Here is a 23,035-nt window from a genome sequence, read left to right as displayed (position 1 = left end):
AGAAGAAGAGGGAAAAATGTCCCCAAGCCATTTCCTGAGCAGATCTGGAGGACAATCCTGACTCTGGCACGCCCCTAAACCAAAACAAAGGCAGAAGAATCTGGACGATTAAGGACGCATTCCGGTTTCCTGATCCAAGCTTTGAGCCCCTGATGCTGTAAAGGCAACATTTCAGAACTTCAAAACACTTGTCTCTGACAACATGATGATGATTGAACGTATTGCTCACCATATCGGTCTGTACTCTGCCCAAGAATTGGGGGATCCAGTCAAGACTATTTCTGAGGAGATTGAAGATTTCCTTGCTATATGACTTTCTAATGGTTGTTTTCACCTTCCCAGCTGGAGAGGACTACTGGTACCAGAAGTCATGCTTCAATGCGACAGCTGATATTATGACAAGTAGGTTTTGACTGGTAGTCACGCACCGTTTGAGCAAGTCAAAAAATCAGCATCCAAAGTTGGCCAACCATCAACCTCCTAACCGATACATGAGTCATCACAGAAATAATGATATGCCCAAAACCCTCACAACCACAGCAAGATGTGTGGGACAACAACTGTGACACTTTATTGTAACAAGCAGGGGCGGTGCAACCTCTGGAAAGGGTGTGTCCAGATGGACGTGCCAGAAATGCATCGCTCTCCTGCACTTAAATTCAAACCAGCAATACTTCATACCATACCACCAGAAATGAAGTGAATCTAATGACCAGAAACATTTGTGCAGCTTCACTACTAAGCAATTGATCAACTTCAATTTATTTCTGCTGTAGTCTACAGTTTGAGTTTATTGATATTTCTTGTATTTGTAAATTTATTTTGATACATTGACTATTGTAATTTATTCAAACTTGAAAGTAGAACGAGTTATACATGCATAGAAATGCCATTTATTTCAGTTAAATACATTGAAATGTATGCAGATTCTTGAAATCATACTTTTACCATGAAATGACTTTTCAACAGTATAGTAGAGGTCAATATTTTAAAAACCACTTGATCTATTCATAAAAAAACATTGATTGTTGTTATTAGTGCCCCAAAGAGATAAGAAAAATAAAGAAATAGTTTTTTTCATTGCCTTTTCTTGGTGGGGATGTTAAAGGGTTAAATTGATGATTAGTTTGTCAGTTTCCGCTGATCTTTGTCATAGAGACATTATTTTGGCATCTGTGTATTTGAGCTGCTGCATCAAATGGATCAATTAAAACAACATTTGGAACATGAGTAATTTTACACAACAGTGAAACAAATATTACAGCAAAATCCACTTTGAACATTTTCATTATTGATCTACTGCTTCATTTTAGATGATTTCTCTAGACTCATATTACAAATAAAATGCTACATGAAGTAAACAAGCAAGTAGTTTTGATTACCAAGATGGAGATGTGCCATTCTATTCATAAAATAGACATTCATGAAATTAGATATTTGCAATCATTAGCAGATGCAAATAACAGGTGAGATTACTGACGTGAACTGACAATGTGGTTGCTTGGGAACATAAATGCCAGAGAATACTGGCACATGGATTAGGGACAGTATTAAGGTGTGTATTGAAACCTGACTATTTCCCTGCTCGTTGCATCCACAGACTGGACACTTTCTCCATTCAAGCTGCCATCCAAGATGCGTTACAAATTCACCACCAGGGTTTTCATTTTCCTCGTGTGCATCACAGTAATTCCATTTTTTTCCAACTCTTTCTGGAATTTCTCTGTGTATGTCCTCAGCCATCGGGAGCTGAGCCTTTGTGCCTGTCACAAATGTTTGAAAGAGGGTGATCCATGCTTAACAGACCTTATCAAGGAGTCTCCTACACCTTTTTTGTCAAAGCAGTATAGAACCTCAGAGGACGATTTCAACTGGTGGAAGGTAAATGTCAATGTACTTTAATGGCACAACACAATTGTTCTGTTTCTGTTTTAGATACACTGACTAGTTCTGAAGTAAAATCTCCATCTACTTTGGGTTTTTGTACATTTTTTCATACCTTTTTTGAGAGGAATTTCACCTGAGTGCTTCATAATGAAAGCCACCCCGTGCTTTGCAGCGAGGTGGAGCAGCAGCTGTGACAAATGTTTGAGTTGTTTGAGATCATTTCAAAGAAGATTACCCTGAAAATACCAGATTCTATGCTGCAATCGTTTGTGTAGTTAGCTCATTTGAATCCATCTTTGGAAGAGTGAACTTCATCACTAAGTGAAATGAGAGAAAAAAACAGACAGAAAACAAATGTCTAAAACAATTCATACAAAAATGGTCTCTCTGGAAAGCTGCAGTGACCTCATACTAATGACCCTGATAAACACCTTTCACAAGCTGTTCTGTACATCTCCTCATTTTTATGTATCCCTACAGTGGAGGTGGAGTGTGCATGTCCCACAAAGCCACAGTAGACATTAATCAATGAGAGATATATGAGGTTGAAATGAACAGAACTCTCCTTTAAGGACTGTAAGTTCAAGAAACCACATCTCTGGTAGGTTGAGCTGCTGTGTGGTCAATCGTACAGTGACATCTTCCTTGTGTTGTGCTTGCCAGCGTTTACAGGGGTCAAAATGCAACTTCACTTTCTTCAGTGCAACAATGGACAAGCTGTTTCAGATACTCCCACCCGTTCCAGATGTTTTAGAACCCAGGCCTCACCGCTGCAGGACGTGTGCTGTGGTGGGAAATTCTGTAAATTTGAAGGGATCACATTATGGACCTCTGATAGATTTTCATGATATTGTAATAAGGTAAACAATCATTTAATTCAACATTCATTGAAGTCTCTCACTGTATAGTCTCATCCTTTCAAAAAAAAAAAAGAAAATACAAATATGGCAGCTGCCTTTAAAATGTATTTTGTTTTGACACTGAGATAAATTCAGCAAAATGTACTCAAGTAGCTTCACGTTGACACTGTGACCTCTCAGAGTCGTCATTCCTCAGAATTTACCGTGAACTTCAACTATATAATTGTGCTATAATGGAGTGATATTAAATATGTATACATCTGTGCCATTTAGAATGAACCGTGGTCGTACTACTGGCTATGAAGCAGATGTTGGGACCAAAACTACCCATCATGTCTTCTACCCAGAGAGCGCTACTTCGCTGGCAAACACCACTCATCTTTTGTTTTTTCCATTCAAGATAAGCGACTTTCTGTGGCTCCTCAACAAACTCGATCCAGAGTAGGTCAGACTCTTCAACTGCATGTATCCACTGTTGGTCTGTTGACTGTGAAAAAAAAAAACATAAATAAAAATCAGTATTGGGATCCATATTTGGAACGAAAACTTAAGTAAACATAACCCTATTGGACTGACTTGAAGTACTGGTGCAAACAGCTGAACAACATCTATAAGGAGCTTTAGCTGACTGTGTGAAAAGTACAATAGTGTGTGTTCAGTTCGGTTATCAATAGCTTCTCCAAAGAAACTTAGTTGGATTTTCTCATGATTTCTTACTGTTTCATTCACACACTCAACCTTGTTCTGACACACAACATCTTGAAAGCCACCTTTTGATTTTACTGCTATTTACAATAGATAAGAAGACAACTACTTTATCAAAGCTCCAACACATGCAGCGTCATTGTGAGCGACTGTCATATGTCATAAGTCACATGCTGCAGAGATGCATGTGTTTTTATCTGCGGTTATTGGTTACATCTACCTGTTCAGTGTTGCTTATTTGTTGTTTCTCACTGTTCATTTATTCCTTCTGTCCTCTTACCCCAGCCAGACGAGAAAGGTGGCCATCCATTCCTTAATGTACTTAGTCACCAAGCGCTTACTGAGGGTGTAATTGTTGGGTTTCTCTCTCTCATACTGTTAGGTCTTTACCTATGTAAAGTTCCCTGAATTTAGTTATGTCTTGATTTAGTGCTGCTGAAATAAAATGAAATTGAATTAAAGAATGAATTTTACCTCTAGCAGGGAAGACAGTGCTGTGAACTCAAAGAGGATAGCTAACAAGGATCTGGTAAGTATTTTAAATTGCTTTGCATGAATCTGATGTTTCATAGACACCTGGGTGATACAATGTATTCTCTGCAGAAAGGAATGGTTCTAAATGTCAGATTAAAGGCTACAGTTTGTCTGGTTCCTATCAGGTGATGATCCTCAATCCAGCTTTCATGAGGTATGTTCATGACGCTTGGCTGGGACAGAGGGGCTACTATCCATCCACGGGCTTTCTGACTTTTGCACTCAGCTTGCTGATTTGTGATGAGGTAAGCGGTGTAAGTGGTGTATCTGATATCAATATATGTACTGAGATCTATCTGTCTATACTCTGATCAACCAGCATTGAAACCACTGTCAGAAGAAGTTAATAACACTGATCATCTCCTTACAATGCAATGTTCTGCTGGGAAACCTTTGGTACTGGCATTCTACTTTATAGCACCCACCTAAACATTAGATCAATCACAGCCCTTCTATGTTGATGGTCAACAGAAGAGTGTTTCCCTAGCAGGTCAATGAACCTCATCATGTCACAAAATCTTCCTCAGAATTGCATGAGGAACATGACAAAGAGCCCAAGGCGTTCGTTTAGTCTCCCAACTCCGTAGATCTTGATCTGATGGAGCATCTGTGCACCAGAACAAGCCCAACTCATGTAGACTTTACATTCTTTCACTGTGTAGGGCAGAGTAGTTGTGTACGTTTGAGCAGCATCATAGGTGAGCTGGTGTGCTAGACATTTCATCGATGATCAGCAAGATATTTTAATGTTGTGGTTGATCTCTGTCTGTCCGTCCATCTGTCCGTCCCATGCTCTAATTATTTATTCATTTATTCATTATATACTTTCTGTTTTTCCAGGTCAACGTTTTTGGGTTTGGAGCAGACAGTGATGGAAACTGGAACCACTACTATGAACAACACAAATACAAAGACCTAAAAACTGGAGCCCATCCTGGAACATTTGAATATCAAACTATTGAGAAATTACATAAAAGACAAATGATCGAATTTTTTAAAGGATGGTAATGGTTTTTTTTCTTTTTTCTTTGAATAGCATACACATGAGCAGCACAAAATGAGCAGCTTTGGTCTTTTCACATCTACACATGGAGGGTTTTATTTTTAAGTTGTATAGTATGAAGTCCCGTATGATGCTTAGTGTAAAATATACAGTTGACTAAAACAGCTGTACTAAGCCAGCAGCTATGGATGTTTTTGTGTGTGTTGGTTCAGTATCTATTCCATTCTGGTCTAAAATGTTCATTTTTCTGATTCACTTGGTTATTTGACTTCAAAAATAGCAATTTAAATAATAATAATAGTAAGCATGAGGGGATTTGGACTGTGACATGTGACCTTGTTAAACATATCATTGGTCGTAAGGTGGGGTTTTTTTTGTCTGTTTTATAAGCAATAATTATGATCACAAAAATCACCAAATCAATAAATTTGGAACTATTGCTCTTTTTCTGTTTGTTGACTTGTTGTTCTTCTGCTAATTTCTTCTTCAGCTCAGTTTATTTACCTTAATTTAACCAGGAGGTCCCATTGAGATGAGAGATCTCTTTTACAAGGGAGACCTGGCCAAGCTAGCAGCCATACAAAATTTAAAAGTTATATAAAGTAGATACATGATTCACAAATAAACAATAAACAGATTGTCAGCTATTCAAGGACAGTCATCTCACAAGAAAAACAAAGACATTCTTCCTTCACTGTATTCTTTATGGTATTCTTAGCTCATTAATGGATATGAATGTTTCCAGTTTAAGAGATTATTCCATGACCATCGTGCATATTGGGAGAACGCTGTTTTGCCAACGTCTGTTAGAGTCCAGGGAACTTTTTAAAGCAACCATTTGGAGGTGCGCAGATGGTAACTACTCAAATTGAAAGTGAAAAGGGTGCTGAGATAATCTGGGAATTTGTCCAGCAGAGCTTATCAGCTATGAGAACTCAAAACAGGAGGGCGCACTGATCCACTTCCTTTTTCCCCACACTTTGAGGCCAAAATAACTGTATAAACTGAAAAATTAATTTGGCACTTTTTTCATTTTGATGAATCAAACTCATTTTATAATGTTTACATAGAACAGAGTCTGTGAACTCAATCAGGCAAGTAATACATCCATTAAATATTGATGATCCTCCTCCGCCTGATATGTCAACCTTAGTGTCTGAGCTACGCTAATAACTACTCCTGCTGCCAAGATGAAACTGAGTGTGGAAGAAATGTGTAGAAGAATTCTTCCCGTGCTTGTGTGGGAGTTCTATAGTGTCTTTCCACATGCAGATTAACTGGTGACTGTAATTTGTCTGTTCAGTGGCTGAACTGCTCCTATGTTAGGTTAGGTGTTCTGCATAACCCATTAAAACTACACCGTCAAAAGTAAAATGGCTCCCTCTTACATTTACTAAAGTGTAAAACATGCTTTGCAATTCATCATTTCATGGTTCCAGGATCAATGTGATGAAATCAGGCAGGTTTTGCATGAAATTCAACAACTTGACATGTATAACATTCATTCGTGTTGAGATAAACTGAGTCAATCTTGCTTACATTCCAAAAAATAACTCTTTGAATTAATGATCAAAAATAGAAGGTAGCATTTTCACACAATTGTGTGGATTTCTTACAGCATTAAGCAGTTATTTTGGTCCAACTACTACATAGGTATATGGTGCCATCCGAAAGTATTCGCCCCTCTGCAGAAGTCTTCTATTTTTGCGTATTTGTCACAGTTAAATGTTTCAGATCTTAAAACAAATTTTGAGGTAAGACAAAGACAGCCCAAGAAAGCAGAAAATGTAGTTTATAGATGATGAGTTTATTTTTAGAGGAAAAAAATACTGTCCAGCTCCATCTTGCCCGATGTGCTGCTACCAGTTAACCAAATGACCAGATACTGTTGTGGAGAAGTTTAAAGCCGGATTTGGATACAAAAAGATTTCCCAAGCTTTAAACATCTCAAGGAGCACTGTGCAAGCAATCATATTGAAATGGAAGGAGTATCAGACCACTGCAAATCTACCAAGACCCGGCCGTCCCTCTAAACTTTCACCTGGAACAAGGAGAAGACTGATCAGAGATGCAGCCAAGAGGCCCATGATCACTCTGGATGAACTGCAGAGATCTACAGCTGAGGTGGGAGAGTCTGTCCATAGGACAACAATCAGTCGTACACTGCACAAATCTGGCCTTTATGGAAGAGTGGCAAGAAGAAAGCCATTTCTCAAAGATATCCATAAAAAGTCTCGTTTAAAGTTTGCCACAAGCCACCTGGGAGACACACCAAACATGTGGAAGAAGGTGCTCTGGTCAGATGAAACCAAAATTGAACTTTTTGGCCACAATGCAAAACCATATGTTTGGCGTAAAAGCAACACAGTTCATCACCCTGAACACACCATCCCCACTGACAAACATGGTGGTGGCAGCCTCATGGTTTGGGCCTGCTTTTCTTCAGCAGGGACAGGGAAGATGGTTAAAATTGATGAGAAGATGAATGGAGCCAAATACAGGAGCATTCTGGAAGAAAACCTGTTGGAGTCTGCAAAAGACCTGAGACTGGGACGGAGATTTATCTTCCAACAGGAAAATGATCCAAAACATAAAGCCAAATCTACAATGGAATGGTTCACAAATAAACGTATCCAGGTGTTAGAATGGCCAAGTCAAAGTCCAGACCTGAATCCAATCGAGAATCTGTGGGCAGAGCTGAAGCCTGCTGTTCACAAACGCTCTCCATCCAACCTCACTGAGCTTGAGCTGTTTTGCAAGGAAGAATGGGCAAGAATTTCAGTCTCTCGATGTGCAAAACTGATAGAGACATACCCCAAGCAACTTGCAGCTGTAATTGCAGCAAAAGGTGGCGCTACAAAGTATTAATGCAAGGGGGCCGAATAATATTGCACGCCCCACTTTTCAGGTTTTTATTTGTTAAAAAAATTTAAAATATCCAATAAATTTCGTTCCACTTCACGATTGTGTCCCACTTGTTGTTGATTCTTGACAAAAATTACAATTTTATATCTTTATGTTTGAAGCCTGAAATGTGGCAAAAGGTTGAAAAGTTCAAGGGGGCCGAATACTTTCACAAGGTACTGTATACATATATATATATATATATATATATATATATATATATATATATATATATATATATATATATATATATATATATATATATATATATATATATATATATAGTGCATGTAGATCAGCTTTATTTACCCACTTTTTTAACATTGTGCTTGATTACATTATAACATGACTGAACGTAATGAAGCTGCAGTGTGTAGAAAATGTTTTATTTTTTCACTGTTTTCTGATTTGTTCAGGTATAGAATGAATGTGTGTGAACACAAAATGAGCTCTTCTCTGATTTGTAGATTGTTGTTTAAATTTGATAAAAGGCAGTATGTGAAAGCACTGAATAAAAGTTGGTTTACATTGAAACTTGAGAAATGGCTAGAGTAAGCAGAGTGTTTTACATTTGACCGTTTTTTCATTGTAGGTGCTTCCAAAGCTCCCACGGTGTTTGTAGGTTTTAAGAGGACCAGGGAGGACAATGCTCATTTGAAATAAAGCTGGAGGCTGCGAACAAGAATGAAAGTGACTTTCTTTCTGAGGGTAAGGCCAGCAAAAATCATGACATGTGTAAAGGAGCGGTGTATATGATGTAGTGGCATCTAGTGGTGACAAGTTAGAATGCAATAGAACAGCAGAGAGCCCTCCTGGGGCTGTGAAGGCTTCTGAGTTCACGTTTCACTGCTATAGTCAGTAGGCATTAGTAGAAACTACCAAAATGCATCCCCAATGTTAACCTGCCTGTGTGTGTGTGTGTGTGTGTGTGTGTGTGTGTGTGTGTGTGTGTGTGTGTGTGTGTGTGTGTGTTGACTAGTGGTGGAAAAACACCAATTTGCTCCCAAAAAAGTGTTACTGTTTTCAACATGTCATGTGTTTGTTGGCTGTGTTTTGCTGCATTTATTCTGGTGTTCATGGTTGCACTTCTAACCTTTTATCTCTTCCTACTGCCCATCCTGATGAGGACTCCATAACAGAAGACGGTGTATCTCAGTGGGGCCTTCCTGCTAAATAAGTCAAATCAAGCAACCAGAAATAAAAATAAAAAAAAATACTGAAAAATTCACCTAAACCAAGCAGGTTAATGTTTATTATTGCATTAGCCATTCAAGACTTGAGCCATGTTATGAAAGCAGCTTGCTCTCGTTAATTCGAAGCGTGCAGGATAACTTGCATGATTGTGACTATAGCAAACAACAAACAAATGATTGGAAAAGGAATTAAAGCATTTATTTTGTGTACAGACTCTGCAGAGAACTTACCGGGTTTCTCAGTTTCTGTTTTAATAAATCAACAAGGCCTCCACAAAACATGGGGAACTTAAGAAAAATATTTTGAAGGAAACTATTTTAGAACAGTGATCCTGTCTAGTTGGTGTACAGGACATGTACATATAAAATACAAAAATCACTTAACACCCATTGTCTTATAAAGCTGGCAGATGATATAACATAGTTTTTAACAGTGAAAACGGCATTTAAAGTGACAATTTTATAGTGTACCAGTAATTCAGGGACACGAGTCATGTTTCCATAATATATTTTGACATACATTTCAAATTAGAGAAAGTTAATGGAACTGGCACAATCCAAAATACATTCCCCACTTTCACTAAAAAGAAATTATGTTCCCTTGAGGTGTTTTTTGTTTGTTTGTTTGTTGTTGTTTTTTTTTGCCTTTTTCTAAATCGGTTAATAAACGTGGATGAAAACCTATTTTTCAAATAAGTTCTGACATAAAGAACATGTAGCTCAAATGATCATTTAAGTTTGTCTCCAGACACCAGGAAACATGTCCGATACCAGCCAACATGAAAGAATACCATTGATTCCAGGTTCTTTTACTCTATATCTATCGTTTATGTGTACCAGAGCCTCTACTGCCACCTACTGATGACACCATGCAGCTGAGCTGATTTGCACCACAGCAGATAATGGAAATGTGTCCAATTTTCTCTCCCTTTTAAAAAAATAAATGCAACAAAGTTTGCTTTTTGTTTGACAGTTAGATGGACACATGGCAACTGTGAGTCATAAACAGTTTACATTCAAAAGTACAATTCTTGTGGCTCTACAGAAACCTGAAATTTAAAGTTAGCCTATTTTATATAAAACACATCAATAATAGTTTTAGTTACATCTTTTTGCATTAAGCACAAATGTGTACAAAACACAGGAGAAATTTGGAATTACATGTTGTCAAAGAGGTTCACGTCCCAGCCTGGACCTGGGATCGTTCTGTGTGTGGTTAAAATGTTCTCCCTGTGCTGTGTGGGTTTTCTCCAGGTTCTCCAGCTTCCTTTCACAGTCCAGAAACACACTGAAGTTCACTGATACTTCAAAGGTGTGAATGTGTGTTTGTGGATGGAGAGATGCTGTCAAAGACACCTATGATGAACTCGAGACCACAGTGAGGAGAAGGAAGACTTTGGCCTCTTTCTCCACCTGGTGGAAAGACTGCAGAAGAGAAAATACAAGAGAAGATGGAAGCACTGAAGACTGTAAGTTCTAGAAAATTACAAGAGAGTTAGGTTATGCTTTATTTAAGAGCAAGCTCTCTTTTTATTAATGATACATTTAGTTTTAGGTGAAGTGTTTCTTCCATTTGTATTTTTTATACAACATTTTCTTTCATATTTTAATTATTCTAGTAATGTACAAAGTTAAATATTCAAATATATAAATATTCAAATGTTGATTGACAAATCTTGTTCAAGAATGATTTTCTAGTCTTTTAGTTGTGAAGTACAGCAAATAATTTATTTATTATTTACTTTGATCATAGCAATAAGTAATGATGGATAACTGGTAAAAAATAAATAAAAATTCAACCATAAGGATAACATAGTTACTAATGAGAGACCAATCATTAAAAATTGAGGGGTTTCTAGGATCAGCTAAGGGCTCTTTCAAGCCAAATTTGTTTAACCTGAACTTTTAACCTTTTAATTTGATCTTAATGTCAGAACCCTCTCTTCTCCCAGTTTCCTATCTGGCATCCTAATACCTTTCCCCAGCTTCTCTCTCTCTCTCTCTCTCTCTCTCTCTCTCTCTCTCTCCTGTAGGGAGCCGAGCAGAGCACAAGTCCAGCTGCAGGCAATCAAGCAATCTCGCAGGAGTCGCGGCAGCTGAAGCTCTTTCCATTAATTATCTGCCTCCGTACAAAAAGACTGGTTCACTCTCCCATTCCTCGACAGATTGTTAAACTCGACAATGCGTCAGTTGCTTTCTAGCCGCACAGTTTGCTTAACGCTCTGTGTAAACTCTGTCTAACGTGTTTCTGTCTTCTGCCCGATCCAGAACTGGCTGTCCGGACTCCTGCCTGTTACCTGTACCGATTCTTCTAAAGACGCAGTGATATCCCGAGAATCCCCTCCTGATTCCTGTACTCCTGGAGCCTCCCTGGAAAGCCTCAGTCTCCGTTCAGTTGGTTTGCCATTTTCCTTCTGGTTGGATCATGTACGTCTGGCCGTTCAGAACCGCCAGCACCAAGTCTCTTGGATCGCCGCCTGAATCAAACTCCGTTCCCGCCAGGGATCCAATTACACCAGCCGCCACACTCGTCCCCCTCCACCGGACCAGAGACGGCTGCCGATCCTCGGAACCGAACTCATATCCAGGTTCACTCCCCTCTCACCTCAGATTCCAGCTGCCTCTAAATTCACACTGTATACAATAAATTCTTTAATTACTTCCATATCGGTCCTGGTGGTGTGTTCCTCTGCACGAGTCCAGCCTAATTTTGTGACACTTAATCAAAATTCCATTTGTGTCCACTGGACCAGACAGCCGAACTTTTGTCTACACAAAGATCTGGTCTCGCTCCAGATCAAACTCAACCCTGCTTTAGTTCATTTGTAGTGTGAGGGCTTTCTCTTTTTTTTTTTTTTTTTTTTTTCTTTCTTCCATCTAGACCTCAAAAGAAAAAAAGAGCCATGATGGACAAGGTACGTTTTATCCGTTTGTTTCCTGGCTATAAAAGACACAAGCAGAAACAAAAAATCAAGCCGTTTTTTCGTTTTGAGCAAAAAACAGGAAACGGTTCGTTTTTTCGTTTTGACCCCCCAAAATGAAAATACGACTCCATATTCCGTTTCATTGGTGGGCGGGGCTTCGGAGCCTGCCGGTGCACAATAAAGCTCCTGCCCATCACAATAAAGCTCTTGCGCTGGCGTTCATAGACAGACTGACTTTCATTGTATTGCCTGCCCCCACTGCACTTCCCCTAACTCTAAATCAAAGCAAGTACACAGTAATGACAGTCATAACCAGTGGTGTAGTCTAGTTTTTTCTAGTGGGAATACTCCAACCTCATAAACCAAAGCCAGGTCAGGTTCTTATATATGCACGCGCACACACACACACGTTTGTACTTCTATCTTAGTGAGGACATCCAAAGACGTAATGCATTTCCAAGAGCCTTACCCTAACCTTAACCATCACAACTGAAACAAGTCTTCACCCTCAAACATGGCTGTTTCAAAGTGAGGACCGGCCAAAATGTCCTCACTTTGTAAAAATGTCCTCACTTTGATAGTTAAATGCAGAAAATGGTTCTCACAATGTAGCAAGTACAAGAAAACACACACACGAACAGCAGCAGCAGCTCCTTTATTTCAAACTACCAATTAGATACTTATAGACATTATAGCGTCAGCAGCTCTCCCTCCTGCCATCAGGTAGAGCTGATGTTTCCTCTTCATCAGGTAGACCTGATGTTTCCTCTCCATCAGGCTCCCTTTCCTAAACATTAACCTTATCTCCAGCTGTAGTGTTCCCTAAAGTGGCAGTATTCACAGGACAAGCAACAGGCTTATTAAAACACTGAAATAGTTTCATTTAGCTTTGCTTTCTTTTTCTTATTTTTTCTCCACTGACTGATGTTGGGTCATTAGAAGTTCTAGACTCATGTCCCTCTTCTTCTAAGCCAGGGGTATTCAGCTAAAATTCAGAGAGGTCCAGTCAGCAAAGGTCCAGAACATCATAATGTCTAACTTGAGTTACTGTGATATATGCTGATGTAACCTGGTAGTTTTATTAGAGTCTGCCTGTAATCAAAAACTGACCGTCAAATAAATTCAGTACGGTTCAAAAACATTTTGACATTTATTAATAAACAACTTATATGTAACTGTATATCTTAAAATAAAGTGCAGAACTTAAAAAGCATGACTGAACAACCTGAATCAACTTCTATACATCTTTAACAATAATTAAATCTCATAAATGTAAACATTTGAACACTTTTACATTTTTGTCTGTCTCATATCACTCCCCTAATATCTCTGCTGCTTAATGGGAGAACTGAGCTGCTGCTTGTTTGAGCCGTTCTCAAAACATATTTTGATTATGTTCATAGTTGAGAAAGCTGCCTTACAGCTGTTTGCTGAGCCAAACATGGTCAGCATGTGACCACAGTCTGTCCTCTAGAGATGTATAAGGCACAAAAGATACGGTCCGAATTTCCATATAACCACTTAAAAATGCGCAAACACATGTATTAGTATGTTTTTTTGACATAACGTTCACTTTTCTCTGTGTCAGGAAGCGGTCAAGCTGTATGGGACGGGGGAAGGTGTCTGGCTGAGAACAGGGCTCACTAAAGGCCGACCGCGGTCCGGATCCGGACCCAGACGCCGTCTATACGGGTGTAAATTTGACAGGTCGCTTCTATTTTACCGGTGCAGCTTTCCCGTGTTTATCATTGGTCTATCGGCTCAGAAACGCACAGACCAATTATGTACGAGTTCAGGCATCCCACGTGACGCTACTCAGCCAATGACGTCGCTGAATCGCATCGCAGCTCTGCCTCCAGAAAGCAGCTGAGAGATGAGGGACAGAGAGGACAGTAATGATGGGAGTTCAGCTCTTTTCAGAGAGCTTTTGGCACTGCTTCCAAAGAAAAGCCGGTTCTTTCGGCTCCCAAATGGCTCCCGATTTATTATTCTTTGTAGCCTCATGTTTTTGCCTAACCAGGCAAATATGAATCATTTGTGTTTTGACAAACTCTTTTTCATTCAGTGTTTTTATGAGAAGCCTTATAATTGACTCATTTTGTACATTTGCTCTGTTACAAAAACAGGTATTCTTGCTTTTGTTTATTATTTCAACCAAACTTTTTTGCACAAAAAACAAATGAACAAAACTCTGCACATGAACCCACAGAACCAGAACAGAAACAGAACCAGACTCAGTATTCAAACAGTATAAATGTCCTCAGAGCAGGCTGACATTCAGAAAAATCAGATGGCTGAGCTTGGATGGGCTGATACCATTTCTTCTTTCAGTGAATATCTGCCGCGTTTTTGAGAAGATTCTCTCAGATGGAAGAAGTTGTCTCTCCTCCATCACCTTCACCAGGTGGGGCAGACTGAGGCCTTGTCCTGCTCCAGCTCAGTGGGTCGTCTGCTGGTTGGATGAGGGGTTCCTCTAGATATGATCCTCCATTACCACATCAGCTGTAGGATTTCTCCTGAATCATCTCCTGTAGCTCTTCCATCAAAGAGCCTCCACACAGCAGAAGTTTGAGGTTCCTCCTCCACTTGGTCCTCTAATGGTGGAGGTGTCAGGCTACTGCTCTTATTCTCTGAAGTGTCTCATCAACAGCTCTGTTGTCACTGAAGGCAAGCTTCTTTAATCTAGGATCCAGTAACATGTTTTCTGCGAGGACAGTGTTAAACTCCATACTCCATTAAATACGTTAGGAGTCGGCTCTTCAGATTCACTACAAAGCATCGGCTCTGAGAGTCGTATCTTTTGTGCCTTATACATCTCTAGAGGACAGACTGTGGTCACATGCTGACCATGCTGTAAGGCAGCTTTCTCAACTATGAACATAATCAAAATATGTTTTGAGAACAGCTCAAACAAGCAGCAGCTCAGTTCTCCCATTAAGCAGCAGAGATATTAGGGGAGTGATATGAGACAGACAAAAATGTAAAAGTGTTCAAATGTTTACATTTATGAGATTTAATTATTGTAAAAGATGTATAGAAGTTGATTCAGGTTGTTCAGTCATGCTTTTTTAAGTTCTGCACTTTATTTTAAGATATACAGTTACATATAAGTTATTTATTAATAAATGTCAAAATGTTTTTGAACCGTACTGAATTTATCTGACGGTCAGTTTTTGATGACAGGCAGACTCTAATAAAACTACCAGGTTACATCAGCATATCACTAGGAAGACTGCGAGGGGATCTACTGGTGTTTTATTACCTTTAAGGACTGAAGAGGGATCATTTAATCCTCCTGTCCTGCTCTGTCTGCCCCGGAATGTGCATTATGCTAATCATGTGGCAACTTCTTGCAGGGAGAACAGTGGAAGGTGTGAACGGTGTGTGTGGGCGGGGGGTGGGAGGAAATATGCTCCCCCTTCCCAGGGAGGATTCTCCTCCTGCCCTGGGATGTGGACTGATCATTACGCTAATTATGTGGCAGCTTCTGGTTTTACCCAGCACACATCTTTCAGCAAGCCTCCTTAGCATAAGCCTGAACCCTACTCAGGTTCCATACCTTATAGTTGTTGATCTGTGCTTGTTTACTGGTGACAATGCACTGGACATAAATTCTACATTTTTTGTATTGTACTGTTCTTTCAATTTATTCCGATGTTGTAAAACACCCTGTGTACTCGTACTGTGAAGGGTGCTATGCAAATAAAACTTTACTTACTTACTAACCAAGAGAAATTAGCCAAAAAGGAAGAACTAGCTTTTACAGCAACTGAAACTTCATTGCTTCTGACTCTGCCCTTCTTCTTGAAAGCTTGAATGTTCCTGGGTTTTTCTGTAAATATTTTGCATTGCTTAGGATGGATAACCACATATTTATCTTTTTTGTTGAGTGCAAATAAGTAAGAGACACAAAAATAAGAGGATGAAAAATGCTTATTCTAATAGTTTATTTATATTTTTGAATCAACATTGTAGAAAGCACAAACAATATTTACACAATTTACACATTTACCGTGTGTGTGTCATCACACAACTTTTTCAAAACTGGTCTGCGCAGACCTGGCACTCCCATGGCACTTCTCTTTTGCATTTGCCACACGTTAACTTGTAGCAATGCACACATCGAACAGTAGCAGGGTTCTTTTTGCACCGGTGATGGACTTGGCACTTCTGCCTTTTGCCCGGTTCCACTGGTGTGGCGGCCTGTTTGCGAAGATGGTTTTCCTTTCCAATCTTCTTTGATGTCACATAAGACTCAGCCAACTCACAGGCAAGCCGCATCAGAAAATCTGGCCGCCTTTCCGTCCTTCCTGTGCAGGCTTGATATAGCACATGGGCATTCAGGGCTGCCATGTCAACCATATTATAAAACACACTGACAGGCCATCTTCTTGTTCCTGCCCGTACGCTGTACTGCCGCACCATCTGATCCATGGCGTCCACACCGCATTTAGTGGAGTTGTACTGGGTGATGGTGCTTGGCTTTCTTTTGCGGCTGTCTTCAGTCTGAATCACACTGTGCATGCTGCTCATAACGTAGACTGTCTTCTTCCGGCTGGCTGCGTACACTGTCAGTGTTGCATCAGTTGTTGAAAACACCTGAGTGCTGAACTCACTTTGCTTTATCTCTCGAGCTGAAGGGGGAATTTCTCTGCGAATTTTATTGAGTGTCCCAAGAATGGTAGTTTTCCGGCTGCGTAATTTTCTTGCAAGTGAAATTGATGTGAAAAAATTGTCCGTCGTGACAGTTCTGCCCTGATCAAGAAATGGTCCCATCAACTTCATTACCACACTCTCAGACAGTCTCTCCTCTTCGGGACGGCCAGGTTCTTTGCCAACATATGGAAAGACATTGCAAATATACTTTGATTTCAAGTCACACGCCACCCAAAACTTGATACCAAATTTATCCGGTTTTGTAGCAATATATTGCAGAAAAGGGCAACGTGTCTTTGATGGATAAAGTTGTTCATCGATTGTGATGTGCCGACCAGGTCTGTAGAATGTGACACAGTTCTGTCGAAATGATTCCCATAATTCGGAAATAGCTGCAAACTTGTCTGTCTGCACTCGCTCAGCCCGTGTGTTCTTGCGATCAAACCGTAGGTGCTGCATTATGTCTTTGAAGCGGTCGCTACTCATTGTTTCCATAATCCGTTTGTTTCCATACATCTCTGACCAGTTGTCAGACAATGATGGAACCTTAGTCACCCCTCGCCAGATGACAACTGCAATGAAAGCCATTAGTTCTGGAATAGCCATGAACCAATCCACAGTCTCTGTTTCCCTTGCATGCTCAATTGTGCATGCTTGAATGGTACGAAGCATCTGGAGAGTGAGAAAACAGAGGAAGCTTTGAAGGCGAGTTTTGATCCTTATTCTGGCTTCATGTGTTGGCTCTCCTTCTGCAGCGTAAGGTTCAATAGGAGCGAATTTCAGATGTCGTCCAACCTCTTCCTTGCACCACACTGTGCCATCTTTTGCGGTCTCCGTTAGTGCGGTATCCAGCCGTTTTGTCCTCTTCTGGGGAGGGGGAGCGTCTTCCTCTGCAAATTGAACAAATTTATATCGTTAGCAAAGACAAATGTACCAATGTAGAAAAGAGTCAAATTATATCACATCTTTTCATTGTTCTGTTTGTCTTTATTCTGAACTCTGTCAGTATTGTGGCCCTTGGTTCAGAAGTTCACATTTTTCGGGCTCCTTCTGTGAAAACATTGATGACCTCTGATCTAAAATGTGTCATTTTTTATCTAGAAATTTGTAAAAAATAAATAAATAAATAAATAAATAAATAAATAAAATAAAATAAAAATCTTGAAGTTAAAAAAATATTCCCCAAAAGAACAAATCTTTGAAATTAAATGTGAAGTATTCTGAAACAGAAATTTGATGTTTGAGAAATCTTACCCGAAAACTGCTCCGAGTCAGAATCTGACTGAAGGTCTATGTCCTCTCCATCAGAGTCAAAAGCGCTTGTTTCAGTCAGAATCATTTGCAAAGCCTGCTCAGTCGTGAATCTTCTCTGCATCTTTTTTTTGGAGAGGTCTTGGAGCAGATGACGAACTGGCAGGTTGTCCACTGGGATCTTGTATGTCTCATATAGCTAATGTAGCTAATGACCACAAAAGTGTTTTTCAGACTTTTTATGCCAATCCCCCCTGGGAAGGGGGAGCATATTTCCTCCCACCCCCCCGCCCACACACACCTTTCACACCTTCCACACCTTCCACTGTTCTCCCATCCAGAAGCTGCCACATAATTAGCGTAATGATCAGTCCACATCCCAGGGCAGGAGCAGAATCCCCCCTGGGAAGGGGGAGCATATTTCCTCCCACCCCCCGCCCACACACACCGTTCACACCTTCCACTGTTCTCCCTGCAAGAAGTTGCCACATGATTAGCATAATGCACATTCCGGGGCAGACTGAGCAGGACAGGAGGATTAAATGATCCCTCTTCAGTCCTTAAAGGAGTATCCTAAAAGCATAGTCTTGCGAGTGATATATCACAGTAACTCAAGTTAGACATTATGATGTTCTGGACCTTTGCTGACTGGACCTCTCTGAATTTTAGCTGAATACCCCTGGCTTAGAAGAAGAGGGACATGAGTCTAGAACTTCTAATGACCCAACATCAGTCAGTGGAGAAAAAATAAGAAAAAGAAAGCAAAGCTAAATGAAACTATTTCAGTGTTTTAATAAGCCTGTTGCTTGTCCTGTGAATACTGCCACTTTAGGGAACACTACAGCTGGAGCTAAGGTTAAAGTTTAGGAAAGGGAGCCTGATGAAGAGGAAACATCAGCTCTACCTGATGAAGAGGAAACACCAGGTCTACCTGATGAGAGGAAACACCAGCTCTACCTGATGAAGAGGAAACATCAGGTCTACCTGATGAAGAGGAAACATCAGCTCTACCTGATGGCAGGAGGAGGAGCTGCTGACGCTATAATGTCTATAAGTATCTAATTGGTAGTTTGAAATAAAGGAGCTGCTGCTGCTGTGTGTGTGTCTGTGTGTGTGTGTGTGTGTGTGTGTGTGTGTGTGTGTGTGTGTGTGTGTGTGTGTGTGTGTGTGTGTGTGTGTGTGTGTGTGTGTGTGTGTGTGTGTGTGTGTTCTTGTACTTGCTACATTGCTACATGGTGAGTACCATTTTCTGCATTTAAATATCAAAGTGAGGACATTTTGGCCGGTCCTCACTTTGAAACAACCATGTTTGAGGGTGAACACTTGCTTTTAGAGAACAGGTATGAATTGAGGTTTGGTTAGGGTTAGGGTAAGGATTAAGTTTAGGCAATCAGTTGTGATGGTTAAGGTTAGGGTAAGGCTCTAGGAAATGCATTACGCTTATGGATGTCCTCACTAAGATAGAAGTACAAACGTGTGTGTGTGTGTGTGTGTGTGTGTGTGTGTGTGTGTGTGTGTGTGTGTGTGTGTGTGTGTGTGTGTGTGTGTGTGTGTGCGCGCGCGCACGTGGACATGTGAGTGCACGCGCACATATATGAGAACCTGACCTGGCTTTGGTTTATGAGGTTGGGAGTATTCCCACTAGAAAAAACTAGACTACACCACTGGTTATGACTGTCATTACTGTGTACATGACTTGCTTTGATTTAGAGTTAGGGGAAGTGCAGTGGGGGCAGGCAATACAATGAAAGTCAGTCTGTCTATGAACGCCAGCGCAAGAGCTTTATTGTGATGGGCAGGAGCTTTATTGTGTACCGGCAGGCTCCGAAGCCCCGCCCACCAATGAAACGGAATATGGAGTCGTATTTTCATTTTGGGGGTGAAAACGAAAAAACGAACCGTTTCCTGTTTTTGCTCAAAACGAAAAAACGGCTTGATTTTTGTTTCTGCTTGTGTCTTTTATAGCCAGGAAACAAACGGATAAAACGTACCTTGTCCTGACAGGGACAAGGTACGTTTTATCCGTAGGTACGTTTTATCCGTTTGATTCCTGGCTATAAAAGACACAAGCAGAAACAAAAAATCAAGCCGTTTTTTCGTTTTTTCGTTTTGAGCAAAAAACAAAAAAAGCAGGAAACGGTTCGTTTTTTCGTTTTTTTCGTTTTGAACAAAAACAATAAAAGAGGAAACGGTTGGTTTTTTTCGTTTTTTCGTTTTCACCCCCAAAATGAAATACGACTCCATATTTCGTTTCATTGGTGGGCGGGGCTTCGGAGCCTGCCAGTGCACAATAAAGCTCCTGCCCATCACAATAAAGCTCCTGCGCTGGCATTCATAGACAGACTGACTTTCATTGTATTGCCTGCCCCCACTGCACTTCCCCTAACTCTAAATCAAAGCAAGTCGTGTACACAGTAATGACAGTCATAACCAGTGGTGTAGTCTAGTTTTTTCTACTGGGTATACTCCAACCTCATAAACCAAAGCCAGGTCAGGTTCTCATATATGTGCGCGTGCACACACACACACACACACACACACACACACACACACACACACACACACACACACACACACACACACACACACACACACACACACACACACACACACACACACACACACACACACACACACAGCAGCAGCTCCTTTATTTCAAACTACCAATTAGATACTTATAGACATTATAGCGTCAGCAGCTCCTCCTCCTGCCATCAGGTAGAGCTGATGTTTCCTCTTCATCAGGTAGAGCTGATGTTTCCTCTTCATCAGGTAGACCTGATGTTTCCTCTCCATCAGGTAGACCTGATGTTTCCTCTCCATCAGGTAGAGCTGATGTTTCCTCTCCATCAGGTAGAGCTGATGTTTCCTCTCCATCAGGTAGAGCTGATGTTTCCTCTTCATCAGGTAGAGCTGATGTTTCCTCTCCATCAGGTAGAGCTGATGTTTCCTCTCCATCAGGTAGAGCTGATGTTTCCTCTCCATCAGGTAGAGCTGATGTTTCCTCTTCATCAGGTAGAGCTGATGTTTCCTCTTCATCAGGTAGAGCTGATGTTTCCTCTTCATCAGGTAGACCTGATGTTTCCTCTTCATCAGGCTCCCTTTCCTAAACGTTAACCTTAGCTCCAGCTGTAGTGTTCCCTAAAGTGGCAGTATTCACAGGACAAGCAACAGACTTATTAAAACACTGAAATAGTTTCATTTAGCTTTGCTTTCTTTTTCTTATTTTTTCTCCACTGACTGATGTTGGGTCATTAGAAGTTCTAGACTCATGTCCCTCTTCTTCTAAGCCAGGGGTATTCAGCTAAAATTCAGAGAGATCCAGTCAGCAAAGGTCCAGAACATCACAATGTCTAACTTGAGTTACTGTGATATATGCTGATGTAACCTGGTAGTTTTATTAGAGTCTGCCTGTAATCAAAAACTGACCGTCAAATAAATTCAGTACGGTTCAAAAACATTTTGACATTTATTAATAAATAACTTATATGTAACTGTATATCTTAAAATAAACTGCAGAACTTAAAAAAGCATGACTGAACAACCTGAATCGACTTCTATACATCTTTAACAATAATTAAATCTCATAAATGTAAACATTTGAACACTTTTACATTTTTGTCTGTCTCATATCACTCCCCTAATATCTCTGCAGCTTAATGGGAGAACTGAGCTGCTGCTTGTTTGAGCCGTTCTCAAAACATATTTTGATTATGTTCATAGTTGAGAAAGCTGCCTTACAGCTGTTTGCTGAGCCAAACATGGTCAGCATGTGACCACAGTCTGTCCTCTCGAGATGTATAAGGCACAAAAGATACGACTCTCAGAGTCGATGCTTTGTAGTGAATCTGAAGAGCCAACACCCAACTTATTCAATGGAGTATGGAGTTTAACACTGTCCTCACAGAAAACATGTTACTGGATCCTAGATTAAAGAAGCTTGCCTTCAGTGACAACAGAGCTGTTGATGAGACACTTCAGAGAATATGAGCAGCAGCCTGACACCTCCACCATTAGAGGACCAAGTGGAGGAGGAACCTCAAACTTCTGCTGTGTGGAGCCTCTTTGATGGAAGAGCTACAGGAGATGATTCAGGAGAAATCCTACAGCTGATGTGGTAATGGAGGATCATATCTAGAGGAAGCCCTCATCCAACCAGCAGACGACCCACTGAGCTGGAGCAGGACAAGGCCTCAGTCTGCCCCACCTGGTGAAGGTGATGGAGGAGAGACAACTTCTTCCATCTGAGAGAATCTTCTCAAAAACACGGCAGATATTCACTGAAAGAAGAAATGTATCAGCCCATCCAAGCTCAGCCATCTGATTTTTCTGAATGTCAGCCTGCTCTGAGGACATTTATACTGTTTGAATACTGAGTCTGGTTCTGGTTCTGTGGGTTCATGTGCAGAGTTTTGTTCATTTATTTTTGTGCAAAAAATTTTGATTGAAATATTAAACAGAAGCAAGAATACCTGTTTTTGTAACAGAGCAAATGTACAAAATGAGTCAATTATAAGGCTTCTCATAAAAACACTGAATGATAAAGAGTTTGTCAAAACACAAATGATTCATATTTGCCAGGTTAAGCAAAAACATGAGGCTACAAAGAATAATAAATTAGGAGCCATTTGGGAGCCGAAAGAACCGGCTTTTCTTTGGAAGCAGTGCCAAAAGCTCTCTAAAAAAAAGAGCCGAACTTGCATCACTACTGTCCTCTTTGTCGTTCATCTCTCAGCTGCTTTTTGAAGGCAGAGCTGCGATGCGATTCAGCGACGTCATTGGCTGAGTAGCATCACGTGGGATGCCTGAACTCCTACATAATTGGTGATGTATAGAAGTTGATTCAGGTTGTTCAGTCATGCTTTTTTAAGTTCTGCAGTTTATTTTAAGATATACTGTTATATATAAGTTATTTAATAATAAATGTCTAAATGTTTTTGAACCGTACTGAATTTATTTGACGGTCAGTTTTTGATAACAGGCAGACTCTAATAAAACTACCAGGTTACATCAGCATATATCACAGTAACTCAAGTTAGACATTATGATGTTCTGGACCTTTGCTGACTGGACCTCTCTGAATTTTAGCTGAATACCCCTGGCTTAGCAGAAGAGGGA

The 23,035-nt window shown here is 40.3% G+C and overlaps 1 protein-coding gene and 1 long non-coding RNA gene across 3 annotated transcripts; one reads left to right on the top strand and one right to left on the bottom strand.

Moving 5' to 3' along the window:
• Window positions 1-897: 897 nt before the first annotated feature.
• On the top strand, window positions 898-5,435 carry LOC127536025 (CMP-N-acetylneuraminate-beta-galactosamide-alpha-2,3-sialyltransferase 2-like). 2 transcript variants are annotated; one of them, XM_051955224.1, is made up of 6 exons: window positions 898-1,881; window positions 2,551-2,747; window positions 3,021-3,188; window positions 3,933-3,981; window positions 4,112-4,231; window positions 4,827-5,435. In XM_051955224.1, exons 1-6 carry the CDS (start codon window positions 1,636-1,638, stop codon window positions 4,992-4,994), a joined length of 948 nt encoding a protein of 315 aa, XP_051811184.1. In that variant the 5' UTR covers window positions 898-1,635; the 3' UTR covers window positions 4,995-5,435. The 2 variants fall into 2 exon arrangements, with proteins under 2 accessions (XP_051811184.1, XP_051811185.1); XM_051955225.1 differs by lacking the exon at window positions 898-1,881 and having other exon boundaries at window positions 1,888-2,747.
• A 3,828-nt stretch (window positions 5,436-9,263) lies between these two features.
• On the bottom strand, window positions 9,264-11,916 carry LOC127536037 (uncharacterized). The gene is made up of 2 exons (XR_007945023.1): window positions 11,384-11,916; window positions 9,264-10,511 (listed from the first exon to the last, which is right to left on the bottom strand). It is a non-coding gene; the product is annotated as an uncharacterized LOC127536037 (long non-coding RNA).
• Between the last annotated feature and the right edge of the window lie 11,119 nt (window positions 11,917-23,035).

This window comes from Acanthochromis polyacanthus, chromosome 11, assembly GCF_021347895.1.
Source record: "Acanthochromis polyacanthus isolate Apoly-LR-REF ecotype Palm Island chromosome 11, KAUST_Apoly_ChrSc, whole genome shotgun sequence".
Taxonomy (NCBI): Eukaryota; Metazoa; Chordata; class Actinopteri; family Pomacentridae; genus Acanthochromis; species Acanthochromis polyacanthus.
This window is presented reverse-complemented; position numbering and strand designations above follow the sequence as displayed.